Below are 13,435 nucleotides of genomic sequence, written 5' to 3'. Positions count from 1 at the left end.
ATTCGGCCCTCGCCACCCCGTGTGAAGCGGCCCGCCGTGCGTCGTGTGCAAAAGCCCTCGGGGAAGGGGGATGGGGTGGCCGGGTGCAAAGGATGCCCAGGAGCTGCCGCCCCCTCCCCGCCCTTCCCACCCAGCACCCATCCCCGCGTCCCGGGGACCCGGGGAGCCCGCGTAGCTGGCGACAAAAAGCCGAACCGCCTCTACTGAGTTGGGACTGCGCGACGGCTGCGTGCGCTCTTCCCCGCGGGGCGTGGGCAGCCGAGAAGTTCTCGATCTTGGTTTGTAGGAATTAGCTTTGGATCCGGGGATTGAGGGAATGTGGCTCCTGAGGGTAGGGCTGTGTCTTCGCCTCCGGCGGGAGACGCCTGCGCCTTTGAAACAGGGTTGTTTCTGCCCTCAGGCGGCAGCCACCTGCGGTGGGCTGCGCTCCGCCAGGCCCCGGAGGGGTTCCTGGAGGCCGGAGCTGCCTCCCCTCCGGGTGGGGCAATAGCCCTCGTTAGGACTGACTGGGACTGCCCCACCCATCATCGCCAGCGGAGCAGCTCGGGTTCCTCGCTCGGCTTACAATCTGGAGTGACCGGCTTTATCTCCCTTCCCTTAGGGCAGCGTCGCACTTGGGCGTCGGTCTCCATTTGGGCAGAGCTAACACCACCACCACCACCACCGCCACCACCACCATCTCTTTTCCCCTGCCCGCAGCAGCTCACAGGAGCCCCAGCGAGGTGCCACGCATGGTGTCCGCCTCTCGCTTTCTGGCCTCAAATTCCTTCAGTCTTCTGTGGAGGGATACTGTCCTTTTATTGTTTTTGTTTTTAATCCTCACCCGACGATATTTTCCCATTGATTTCTTAGAGAGAGTGGAAGAGAGAGGGAAAGACAGAGAGAAATATTGATTGCCTCCTGCACACGCCCTGACCAGGGTCCCCACGGCCGGGGAGGATCCTGCAACCAAGGTACTGCCCTTGACCGGTATCGAACCCGGGACCCTTCAGTCCGCAGTCCGATGCTCTATCCACTGAGCCAACCCGGCTAAGGCTACTTTTTTATTTTTAAATATTTTTATTGAATTTGAGAGAGAGAGGAAAGGAGGGGGAAGAGAGAGAAATATGTGAGTTGATGGGCTGCCACCAGCACACCCCTACCAGGGAATCGAACCCCCAAGTCTGGGCACGTGCCCTAAGGGAGAATCGAACCAGCAACCTTTTGGTGCACCGGTTGACTCCCAACCAACTGAGCCACACTAGACAGAACTATGTGAGGATACTTTAGAGCAGTGGTTCTCAACCTTCCTAATGCCGCGACCCTTTAATACAGTTCCTCATGTTGTGGTGACCCCCAACCATAAAATTATTTTCATTGCTACTTCATAACTGTAATTTTGCTACTGTTATGAATCGTAATGTAAATATCTGATATGCAAGATGTATTTTCATTGTTACAAATTGAACATAAAGCATAGTGATTAATCACAAAAACAATATGTAATTATATATGTGTTTTCTGATGGTCTTAGGCGACCCCTGTGAAAGGGTCGTTCGACCCCCAAGGGGGTCGTGACCCACAGGTTGAGAACTGCTGCTTTAGCGTGTAAACCTATAACCTTAGCTGGTTTGGTTCAGTGAACAGAGCAGAATGAAGGGTCCTGGGTTCAATTCCTGCCAAGGGCACATGCCTGGGTTGCAGGCTCAACCCCCAGTAGGGGCTGTGCAGGAGGTAGCCTGTCAATGATTCTCATCATTGATGTTTCTCTCCCTCTCCTTTCTGCTCTGAAATCAATAAAAATATATTTTTAAAAAGAAAGTAAAACTATAAAGAAATTTAAGTGTGTGATTATCAAAAAAGACAGGATAGTGGCTATTTCTTGACCTGCATAGTAGCAACACAAGAATTCATTTTACAATAGTTTATTAAACTCTATAACTGGTTTTGTATATTTGTATGTCTGTAATATATTACACAATTTTAAAAGAAATTAAAAAAAATGATTCAGAACAGCCCTAGCTGGTTTAGGTCAGTGGACAGAGCGTCAGCCCTCGGACTGAAGGGCACGCGTACTTTGGTTGCAAGCTGGATCTGCAGCCCTGGTCAGGTGAGTGTGGGAGGCAACCAATCAATGTGTCTCACATTGATGTTTCTCTCTCTCTGTCTCCCTCCCTTCAATGGGCCTGGCGGGCATGACTCCGTGCTTGAGCATCAACCTATGAACCAGGGTTCCGTTCCTGTTCCTGGTCAGGGCACATGCCTGGGTTGCAGACTCGATCCCCAGTAGGGGGCGTGCAGGAGGCAGGCAATCAATGATTCTCTCATCATTGATGTTTTTATCTCTCTCCTTGTTTCCTCTCTGAAATTGATAAAAATATATTTTAAAAAATAAATAAAAATCAATGGAAAAATATCCTCGGGTGAGGATTAACAAGAAAAAAAATGCTTCAGAACTTGAGAAAGAACTAGAATTTAGAACTAAAATCTGATTCCCTGAAATTCAAAGTCAGGGACTGAGTTAGCCTTGGAAAAACCAGAAGTGAAAGTGGGCCAAGGTGTGAGGGTTTCAAGCACTTTCATAAAATGAGTTCCACAGAACATTAGTTCTGGAGGATGTCACATAAATAGATAAATTGGGAAATGGATAAATTTTTAAAAAATTATTCAGAACAGCCCTAGCTGGTTAAATATTCAATCCACCAAAAACTTATGAGCCTGCCCTAGCTCGTTTGGCTCAGTGGATAGAGCGTCAGCCTGCGGACTGAAGTGTCCCGGGTTTGATTCCGGTGAAGAGCACATGCCCGGGGTTGCGGGCTTGATCCCCAGTGGGGGGGCGTTTAGGAGGCAGCTGATCAATGACTCTCATCATTGATGTTTCTATCTCTCTCTCTCCTCCCTTCCTTTCTGAAATCAATAAAAATATATTTTAAAAAAACAACAAAAACCTATTAAGAGCCTTAAAGATCAAGCAGTATTCCAAACACCATAAACTTGATGGGCCAGTCATTGTCTAAAGTCAAATCGCTTTGTTTATGGCAGGACAACTCAGAGCCCTTAACTTTCTACTGTGTTCTGAATCTCGAAAAGGTGGGACAGACTCTGCAGTGTTCCTCAAATTTATAAGTCCAAGGTGTCTCAGACCCAATTAATGCACCATCTTTTTAAAAAATATTTTATTGATTTTTTACAGAGAGGAAGGGAAAGGGATAGAGAGTTAGAAACATCAATGAGAGAAAAACATCCATCAGCTGCCTCTTGCACACCTCCTACTGGGGATGTGCCCGCAACCAAGATACATGCCCTTGACCGGAATCGAACCTGGGACCCTTCAGTCCGCAGGCCGATGCTCTATGCACCCAGCCAAACCCGTGAGGGCTAATGCACCATCTTTGATTCAGTCAGTTTCATCTCTCTCCCAGCCCCTTGGTTCCTTGTTCATGGAAAGCCTTGGTGCTACTTTGGCCTTGGCCATCGCCTCATCCCCTAGAACTGGTGGCTGTCTTGACCTTCCCTGGAGTAAATTTGGAAACCAGCAGAGCATCCATTGTGCAACTCCAGCACCCATGCCCAACCCTCTGGACCACAAAGGATCTACTCCTCCCACTACCCACATAGTCAATTGATGGTGTGCCATCTAGTTTAGCTTCCCCAGCAGCTGCCAAAAGGGGCCAAGTGATGCAGCCTGGAAGTATAAGAAAATTAACACTCTGGGAGACAAACTTCAATTCTGAGACAAGAGATGAAAGGAGCCAGCAGATAAAAAATCTCCCTTCTTCCCTCTGAGGAACTGCTTTGGGGTGGCTGTGTTCTTCATGACCGGCCAGAAATATCTCACGTGACGGAGCAAAGAGCCGGGTCTCTCCGACACTTTGCTTCTCTCCTATCCTGCCTTGCCTCCACTTTCCCTCATCTGACTGCCCTGGGATTGTATCTAGACTAAAACATTGAAGTTTTGCCCCACGTTCTGTTTTCCAGAGAGCCCGAGAACAGGGCATTACCCCTGTGTCTTGAGGATCATCTCAGGGCCAGTTTTCCATGGAGCTCTCATTGGGAAATGCTGGTGTAAAGAGCTCTTCTTTGGTGGGACAGAAGCCTAGCCTTGCCATTACTGGCTCCCTCCTGCCACACACTTCCTATCAGGCCTCTGTCCATCTGAAGTCTCCAGAAAAAAAGGCTGAATGAAACCCCAACTCTTTCGGCAATAACAGGAAGAGAGCACTGTGCATTTATTAAAACAACATATAACAAACTCAGTTACCATCCCCTCTGTCAGGGATAGACACTGAAATACAGTACATTACACTCTAACAATCACCAGTCACACAATGACCGGGCATTATCATACAAAAGTTCCTTTACAAAAAGCACCAAATTGGCATACATATACAATTATATACAAAAATCACATTTTAAAAATGTACAAAATATTCCATTTTGCACCAATGTAGAAAAGTATCCTGTGTGGTTGGTTGTTTCAAGCACATTTCCAACTCTGCTTCAGTGACTGCTGGACACAGCGGTGGGGGTCCTACTCCTAGTCCCTGCTCTTCAAGCAGAGAGAAGACACACCTCCCCATTGTCCCTCCAGGGGCCCCGACCCCTCCCACCCTGGGCCTGTCACCAAGGCAGCTGGGCCCCTCCCACCCTTCCCAGTGTCTCTGCATCTAGAGGTCTCTTCCTCATCCAACTCCTTACTGGTGTCCTGAAAGAAAAAGAAAAAGAAACACAAAGTGAGACGGGGACTCAGGGATAAGCTGAAGTGACAAAATGATCAAACTCCAATTCCTGCCTGGCCTCTTCCTTTTCTTTATAATATATTTTTTATTGATTTCAGAAAGGAAGGGAGAAGGATATATAAAAACATCAATGATGAGAGAGAATCATCAATCAATTGGCTGCCCCTACACACCCCCTACTGGGGATCAAGCCCACAACCAGCGCACGTGCCCTTGACTGGAATCAAACCTGAGACCCTTCAGCCCACAGGCTGACGCTCTATCCACTGAGCCAAACTGGCCAGGGCGACTCTTTCGTTTTAAAGAAAAATAGAATTTAGTTGCCAAAACAAAATTGGATTGCACATTCAATACAAAATACCAAAAGACTACTCTGTATGTTTCAACTGGATTGGAATTTAGTTCCAATAATAACTTGGCTTTTAAAATAATTCGATTAGCCCGGCCGGTGTGGCTTAGTAGTTGAACATCCACCCAGGCATCAAGAAGTCACCAGTTCAATTTCCCAGTCAGGGCACATGGGTTACAGCTCGATATCTGCTATCTGGTGAGGGGCATGTGGGAAACAGCCAATCGATGTCATGTCCTCTCCCATTGATGTTTCTATCTCCCTTTCCCTTCCTCTCTCTCTCTCTAAAAAAAAAAATCAATAAAAATAATAATAGTAACATTAGGAAACATATGTTAATTAGCAAACATGTCCTTCCTATGTACAGACACTGTGTTAAAAGATTCTCTAATGTACTCTCCATTATAATCTTTTGAGGTCAGTACTATTTTGCCCACATGCCTAAATGAGTAGCCCAGAAAAGTGGTGATCTACCCAAGATCACACCGCCAGTCTGTGAGAAAGCTGCAATTCAGAACTCGTAACTGTAGTCTTCCAGGTTGGCAAACTCAGATGCCGACAGGGGCCAGCAGATGACACACATAAGAGCAGGAAGGCTGACAGTGGTGGGTCTGGGAAAAATGGCAAGTACATGTCCCATGCAAAGGGGGCAGCCACAGCCCAGCGCCAACTCTTAGAATGAGAGAGAAGGGCAAGCCCAACATTGTTAGCTCTTCCCAAAATTTTACAAGAAAGTGGAAATCCAGATTCTCAGTTGAAATTTCTTTTTTAAAAAAATAATCTTTATTGTTGAAAGCATTACATTTGTCCCCTTTATTGATCTCTTCTAGCCCATCTCCACCCTCAGCCCAGTCCTTCAACACCTTATTGTCTGTGTCCATGGGTTATGCATGTATGCATACAAGTTCATTGGTTGATCTCATCCCACCCACCAACCCTCCCCTGCCTTGAAATCTCCTTTTAAAAAATCCTTTAAGCCCTGGCTGGTGTGGCTCAGTTGGTTGAAGGGTCCTCCCGTACATCAAAAGGTGGTGGGTTTGGGGGGCAGGGGTAGGCTGGTTTTTTTTTAAAAAAGGTGGTGGGTTCAATTCCAAGTCAGGGAACATACCAAGGTTATGGGTTCAATCCCAGGTTAGGGTGCATGTGGAAGGCAACCAATCGATGCTTCTCTCTATATCTCTCCCCCTCCCTTCCACTCTCTCTAAAAATCAATGGAAAAAATATCCTCGGGTGAGGATTCATGAAAATAAATAAATAATAAAATAAAATACTCCTTTAAAATAATCTAATTTTTTAAATGTTGGCAACTGATTTTAAAAAAAATTTAAACATTGTGCTGGCCAAACAAAATACCTCAGTAGACCAAGCTTGGCTCATGAGTGCTCTGTCATTTATGTCTGTTATGCTACACTGCTTTCCATATAGATATAAGTCATTTATTTTATTTAATTAATTTATTTATTTTATAATATATTTTTATTGATTTCAGAGAGAAAAGGAGAGGGAGAAGGAGAAACATCAATGATGAGAGAGAATCATTGATTTGGCTGCCTCCTGCACGCCCCACACTGGGGATTGAGCCCGAAACTCGGGCATGTGCCCTGACCAGGAATCGAACTGTGACCTACTGGTTCAGAGGTCGACACTCAACTACTGAGCCACACTGGCCAGGCTAGATATAAGTCTAAAAATGGGAGCTTTTTATTATGAATAGTTTGGAGTTTTTTCTCTAAGGGTATAGGGAACAGGACTTTATCCTTAAAAGGTTTACACATATTGGGAACATCATCATATATTGGCATCATCCCCAATGTCCAGCACAGCACTTTGCACACAGTCAACATCTCATGTTGAATGAATGAATGAAGATGGATTTCTTACCTTCTTCCTTTCCCTCTGTGGACTCCTCCTCTTCCTGATCTTCTTCAATGAACTCTTCCTCTTCCTCATCTGTGTGTGACAAAGAACAACAGTGTTAGGATAGGCTGGTTTCTCAGAGGAGCTGCTCAGAGGGGGACTGGCTGGAGACAACACTGATCCTAATCCTTTCTTTAAAAAAAGAAAAAATATATTTTTAATTGATTTCAGAGAGGAAGGGAGAGGAAGAGATAGAAACATCAATGATGAGAAAGAATCATTGATTGGCTGCTTCCTGTATGCCCCCCACTGGGGGTTGAGCCTGCAACCCGGGCATGAGCCCTTGATCAGAATCGAACCCAGGACTCTAGTCTACAGGCCAACGCTCTATCCACTGAGCCAAACCAGCTAGGGCAATCCCAATCCTTTCTGATGCCCACTCAGGGTCAGCTGGCCCTGCAATGACATCAGTAGCCCAGGAGGCGATGGGTTTGCCAAACCCCAGCTGCACAGAGGCTGGCTTCCTCCTGTCTCTTCCCGCCCCTTCCCTCCTGTGCCTCCACGGAGGGAGGTTCAAGAGGCTCCTTTGTTCCAACAGCTGCAGCAGCTGCTGTCGCCTGATCTGCCTGTGACCAAAGGGGACTTCGGTAGGCACACTGTACTTCTGCCCACCTCTCAGACAGGTAAACATCACCCGTGGAGATGGGACAAGAGCACCTGAATTCTCAGCAATCAGAGTCCTTGTCTTGAAGGAATTTGCCAGCCTTTGGAATCTGCTAGCCTAGCACTGCCTGTCCATCTTTCCTCATTCCTCAGCCTACTGGGAGTGGCTGGGGGTGGGAACACTTCTGTGGCCTCCTTGCTCCTTGGCTCTCTGAAGCTGAGCCCAGACTGACTGAGCTGCAACCTGTGCCCTCACTTTCCTCTCCTGGGATATCACCTTCAAGCTCTGCCAGCAGGGAACATGCCTCTTGCCTGCCTCCTCCCCAAAGCCATTCCTTAATCCTTTGGGGCTGTGAGGGGTCACCACAGAGTCAGAGTATTTGTCCAGAGTGTCTGGGAAGAGGCTTGAAGGAGTAAATGCCTCCAAAATGACAGCTCAAAATTTCAGCCACCTACCTGGGACCTATGCACAACTACTCATAGCAGCTTTGCGGAGGATTTACTATGTGCCAAAAATTGTGCTAAGCGCTGGACAGGCATTGTCTCATATAATCCTCATGAGGGCCCTGTGAGCCAGATGGCCCTTGTTGGCATCCACGTGGGCTACTTACTAGCTGTGTGGCCTCCAGGAGAACTCTTACGCTGCCTTGGCTTTCACAATGGAGATGACAACAGAACTACCTCATGAAGTTGCACTAAATGATAGAATTTATGTCAAGGGCTTAGTGCCTGGGACATAGAAAGTGCTTAATAAATGGTAGCTGTTGGTGTGGTTCTCTCCCCGTTTTCCTCTCAGGAAACTGAGGCTCGGGGGGATGATAGAAGGCTGTGCAGGTCTTCACAAAGCCATGCTGTTCGCACAGCATGATCCCCTCTTGAATATCTTAGCTTCGGGAGGGTAGAGCGGAACAGGTGATCTACAGCAATGGCTATACCCAAGTCTGCCAACATCTCAGCTTTGGGATGCATTTTTGTCCTCACCCACAAACGAGGTGCATCTGGTGCTCTGAGAATAGATGCAACACCAGATTCTGCAAGCTTGTGGGAGAGCCGAGCTTTCTCACGCCAGCCCAGGTACAATTCTTCCCTATTCCTGTCACCTCTCTGTCCTGGTCATTGAAGCATCACCTATCAGAACAATGCAACATTTGGCAGAATTGGATCCCATTCTCTCTTTCTCTATCGCAAAATAGCTACATTTCAACTGTGATCTTGAGCTAATTATTAACATCTTTGTTCTTCATTGGGTTGCCTCAGTTTCCCCTTATTACTGTTAACGGTTACATTGTTACAATTATTATAGGTACTCTATGGAAGAGTAATTATAAACAGAAATGAGGGCAGGGTATAGATAAATTAGGGTACCTGAGTATTCATAGATGATAGCATGAAAAAGTTGAAGCTAAGGCTGGCTTTAGGCACTAACTATAACTAGTACGTGTTTAGTACTCTATAAACGCTTTCCTATCAATGTCTTACAGTAGTTGTTGCAATAGCACCAAGAGGTAGTCATTATTAGCAGGCCCACTTTTAACCTTATTTTTTTAAATCCTCACCTGAGGACATTTTTCCATTGATTTTTAGAGAGACTGGAAAAGAGAGGGAAAGACAGAGAAACATCGATGTGAGAGAAACACATCCATTGGTTGCTTCCTGCACGAGCCCCAACCAAGGCCTGGGCCAGGGAGGAGCCTGCAACCAAGGTATGTGCCCTTGACCAGAACTGAACCTGGGACCCTTTGGTCTACAGGCTGATGCTCTATCCACTGAGCCAAACTGGCTAGGGCTAACCTAATTTTTAAAGTTAGAAAAATGAAGCTCAGAGAGGTGGCGGGGTTCGCCAAAGGTCACCCAGATAACAAACGGCAGCTCCAGATTCAAACTTGGGTGTGCCTGTCTCCAGACGCCTTGCTCTTCCTACAGCCCAAGACACCTCCCTGCAAGGATAATTCATTGAGCAACAATTATGTACCAGGCATTGTGCTCAGCTCTCAGCTCATCCAGAAGCTGGTTGATATCTGGGCATCTTTGCTAGTGTATCTGTTTCCACATGGGATGCAGTGGAAGGGAAGCTGATTTCCAGGGGTCGAGCAGGGAAATAGACAAGTGCACCTCCCCCCTTACCTGTCCCAAAGTCGATGGTCCTCAGGGTGTCTGCTATGTGCTCTAAATCCAAAGTGAAGTAGTCCATGTTTTCAAAGCCCTGCTCTGTCTTCCCCAGCTGGCAACCCTTGGAAGCTTCCACAATGCTGTAGGGGACGTGGGGTGGAGGGGGTGGCGGGAGAAAGAGAGAGATATGAGGGGGAGTGAGATCTCTGGGGTTTAGTGCAGGGATGGGGTGTTCTAGCTCCAAGCACACCAGTGCACATGCTCATGCCCACCCCCAGGCCTTGCACCTAGAGGCTCCCCCTGGAGTGTGGAGTATTTCCTCTCCAGTCACAAGCAAGTACAGGTCCAAGAAAGCAGGGAATGATACAAAGGCCAGGAAAGCCAGCCTGGGCGGGAACCCTCCCAGCAGCCTGAATGTAAAGCGGGAGGCCCTGGTGGGAGCGAGGGCCTTGGATCACAGCCCTGGGGAGACACTGACCTTTTGATGAGTTTCTTGGCACTCTGTGGGGGAGAGAGAGCAAAGGGTTAGGATTGCATTAGGGGTAGTTCCAGGAAATCAGCAAAACCAGAGACTGGCTGCTGTAGATGGGCCCTTGGTGCCATTCCCTAGCCTAGTCGTGACCTGCTCCCCGCCCTGAGCTGAACAGAACTTGGATCTTTCCTCTGTCCATGGTCTGCACAGGTCTTGGTGATCACTCTAGGCCAGTGGTTGCCAACCTTTCGGACCTCACGGACCACCTGTGTTCCGCGGACCACGGGTTGGCGACCGCTGCTCTAGGCCCCTCCCATTGTCCTGGCAGGAAGCTTGGATTTTAGGGATATCAGTCTAAACACCTAATCCCTGGACCCTCCAAGATGAGAATCTTATCCTAATCACTTTTTTTAAAAATATATTTCTTTATTGATTTCAGAGAGGAAGGGAGAAGGAGAGAGAGATAGAAACATCAATGATGAGAGAGAATCACTGATCGGCTGCCTCCTGCATACCCCCTACTGGGGATTGAGACCGCAACCCAGGCATGTGCCCTTGGCTGGAATTGAACCTGGGACCCATCGGCGAGGAAAATGGGCCTCAGGGAGGTTTCAGCGACTTGCCCAAGGGCATATGGATGGTCAGTGGAGGAGCATGACTTGAACTGTAGACAGAGCGGTTGAGTTGAAGTGATTCTGCCCACACCCTCCTAGTCCTGCTCACCAAGAGGAAGATGGCTCCACCAGGCTCGTCCAGAGACTGGATGGCTGTCTCCACCAGCTTGGTGGACTTGTCCAGCTGCTCCCGGTACTGCTGGATGAGGGCCTCAATGAAGCTGAGCTTCTCCTCCTGCTCCTGCGTGATCCGCTGTAGCAACTCACTCTTCTTCTCATCCAGGATGGCATACAGCACGTCAAACTTCTGGCTCAGCTCTTCCTTCACCTGGTGGCTGTTTTCCTGGGGACACACATCTGGGAGTCACATCCTGTGGGGTCCTCCCTATCCCCAACACTTCCTTTCTAGGATGGGTGTATTAGGAACAAAGGCTCTAAAGCCAGAAGAGGTCTGCCCTGGCTGGTGGTGGCTCAGTGGTTGAGCATAGGCCTGTGAACCAGGAGGTCACGGTTCAATTCCTGTTCAGGACACATGCCCGGGTTGTGGGCTCCATCCCCAGTGGCGGGCGTGCAGGAGGCAGCTGATCGATGTTTGTCTCTCTCTAAAAATTAATTTAAAATTTTATTTTTTAAAAGCTGGAAAAGGTCTTATTACACCTTCATTGTACATTGTGGCTCGGTGGTTGAGCATAGGCCTGTGAACCAGGAGGTCACCGTTCAATTCCTGGTCAGGACACATGCCCGGGTTGTGGGCTCCATCCCCAGCAGAAGGGGGCGTGCAGGAGGCAGCCAATCGATGTTTGTCTCTCTCTAAAAATTAATTTAAAAATTTATTTTTTAAAAGCTGGAAAAGGTCTTACTACACCCTCATTGTACACAAGATGAAATGAAGGCTTAGTAAGAAGAAAGCCCTTGCTAAGTTTTCATAGCTACTCGGTACATGTTTGGAGTCTGGTGTCATGGAGAAAGCAATCCCCTTCCTCAAAAAACAGAGACTCTAGGGTCAAATGAAATGATATATATATTCTGGCCCTCCTGTGTGTCTCCAAATCACGCTCTTCCCCCCATTTTAGGACCAAGACTGGATTCAAGAAGCTCTGCATCATTTGGTTCTCAGTTTCTTATCTGTATAATGGGTATAATAATAGCATCTCATCAGACTCGGGTTCTAGCATTACTTCTCAGTCTGGGAGTCCCATCACGGGTGGTAATAATGTCCCCTTCCTTCCTTCGAACCTATCTAACACACACTTTTTGTCTATCAACAATACAATGATCCCTCCCCCCATGTGATTTCCAGGGCCCCATCCCAAGTATAATGTCCCCTTCCTTCCTTCGAACCTATCTAACACACTTTTTGTCTATCAACAATACAACGATCCCTCCCCCCGTGTGATTTCCAGGGCCCCATCCCAAGTGAAGAAAAATCATAGATGCTTTTGCAGAAATAGAAGTTTCCTTCTGTCTCTACAGTCTTGCTACTCAAAGTGTGGTCCATGGACCAGCAACTTGGGCAAACCCTGAGAACTTGTTAGAAAAGCAGAATCGCATGCCTCATTCCAGACCTACTGAATCAAAACTTAAATTTTAACAAGACCCCAGGGTGATCTGTATGTACATTAAGGTCTGAAGCCTTGGTCTATAGCACACCAGAGAACAATGGCCTAAACACTACCAATGCTGACCCTGGCAGGTGGGGATTGGTTGCTTGGGCATCGTCCCATGCTTAGTACAGTTGCTGGTTCCATTCCTGGCCAGGGCACATGCCCGGTTGCGGGGTAGGGGGCATGTAGGAGGCAACTGATCCATGTTTCTCTCTCACATCGATGTTTCTCTCTCTCTCGCTCCCTTTCTCTTTAAAAATCAATTAAAAAAATAAAAACTACCAATGCTAACAAAAGAATACTGGGAATTATTGGTGGGATGGGGGTCTGTCTTGTTCACCACCCCATCCCCAGAGCCTTTGGAAGGGGCTGACACAGCTGTGCTCAAGAAACATTTGTTGAATGAGTGGATTAATGGATCAATGTATAATGAATTAATGGATTAGTGGATTAAGTGGACTAGTCCGTCCCTCCTCACCATTCCTGCTTGAACACCCTACTCCAGGCCCCAACCTTGAGTCACCAGCCATGGGTGAGCCTGTGCCCCAGGCTGCACTGGAGGCTTCAAACCCCCAGCAGAGCTACTCTGTCCCCTCACCTTGGTCACTCGACTGGAGTCCTCCAGCTGCGTGATGATGGTCTGCACTCGGTCGTTCCCCGCCACCAGCATGGAGATACAGTTACTCAGTTCAGTCTGGATGGGAGGAGGGGTGGGGGTCAGGAGAGGAGAGACAGAAATAGTCTCCGGGCCTGCCCTCTTGGGGTTTGGCAGCACAACGGCACCCTCACTCCCTCTCTGCTAGGAAGAGCCTGCAGTCGCTGTCTGGCCCCTCTTTCTGAGGTCCAGAGCAGGGAATATCAGATACTGTTTCCTTTATTTTATAGATGAAGCACAGAGAGGGGAAGTGAGCTGCTTAAAATACACAGCAAGGTACTGGTAGAGCAGTGGCTTGTTTCTAAGAAGGGAGGGATGAAGAAAAGAAATATAGTTGGGAGTTCTAAAAGAGAGAGATCAGAGGTGAGGGCGATCTGGCTGCGACATCTGTCAC

General features: G+C 47.7%; 1 protein-coding gene across 1 annotated transcript in view; it reads right to left on the bottom strand.

Moving 5' to 3' along the window:
- Positions 1-4,184: 4,184 nt before the first annotated feature.
- TRIM63 (tripartite motif containing 63, E3 ubiquitin protein ligase) overlaps positions 4,185-13,435 on the bottom strand; it is a 42,067-nt gene continuing 32,816 nt past the window's right edge. The window contains exons 6-11 of the mRNA XM_005875261.2: positions 12,985-13,080; positions 10,892-11,125; positions 10,175-10,197; positions 9,712-9,836; positions 6,949-7,017; positions 4,185-4,684 (exon numbers count right to left, since the gene is read on the bottom strand). Of these exons, the coding sequence (XP_005875323.2) occupies positions 4,674-4,684; positions 6,949-7,017; positions 9,712-9,836; positions 10,175-10,197; positions 10,892-11,125; positions 12,985-13,080 (558 nt within the window). The 3' untranslated portion in view covers positions 4,185-4,673. The remainder of the gene's footprint in view (positions 4,685-6,948; positions 7,018-9,711; positions 9,837-10,174; positions 10,198-10,891; positions 11,126-12,984; positions 13,081-13,435) is intronic.

This window comes from Myotis brandtii, unplaced genomic scaffold (genome assembly GCF_000412655.1).
Source record: "Myotis brandtii unplaced genomic scaffold, ASM41265v1 scaffold456, whole genome shotgun sequence".
NCBI lineage: Eukaryota > Metazoa > Chordata > Mammalia > Chiroptera > Vespertilionidae > Myotis > Myotis brandtii.
This window is presented reverse-complemented; position numbering and strand designations above follow the sequence as displayed.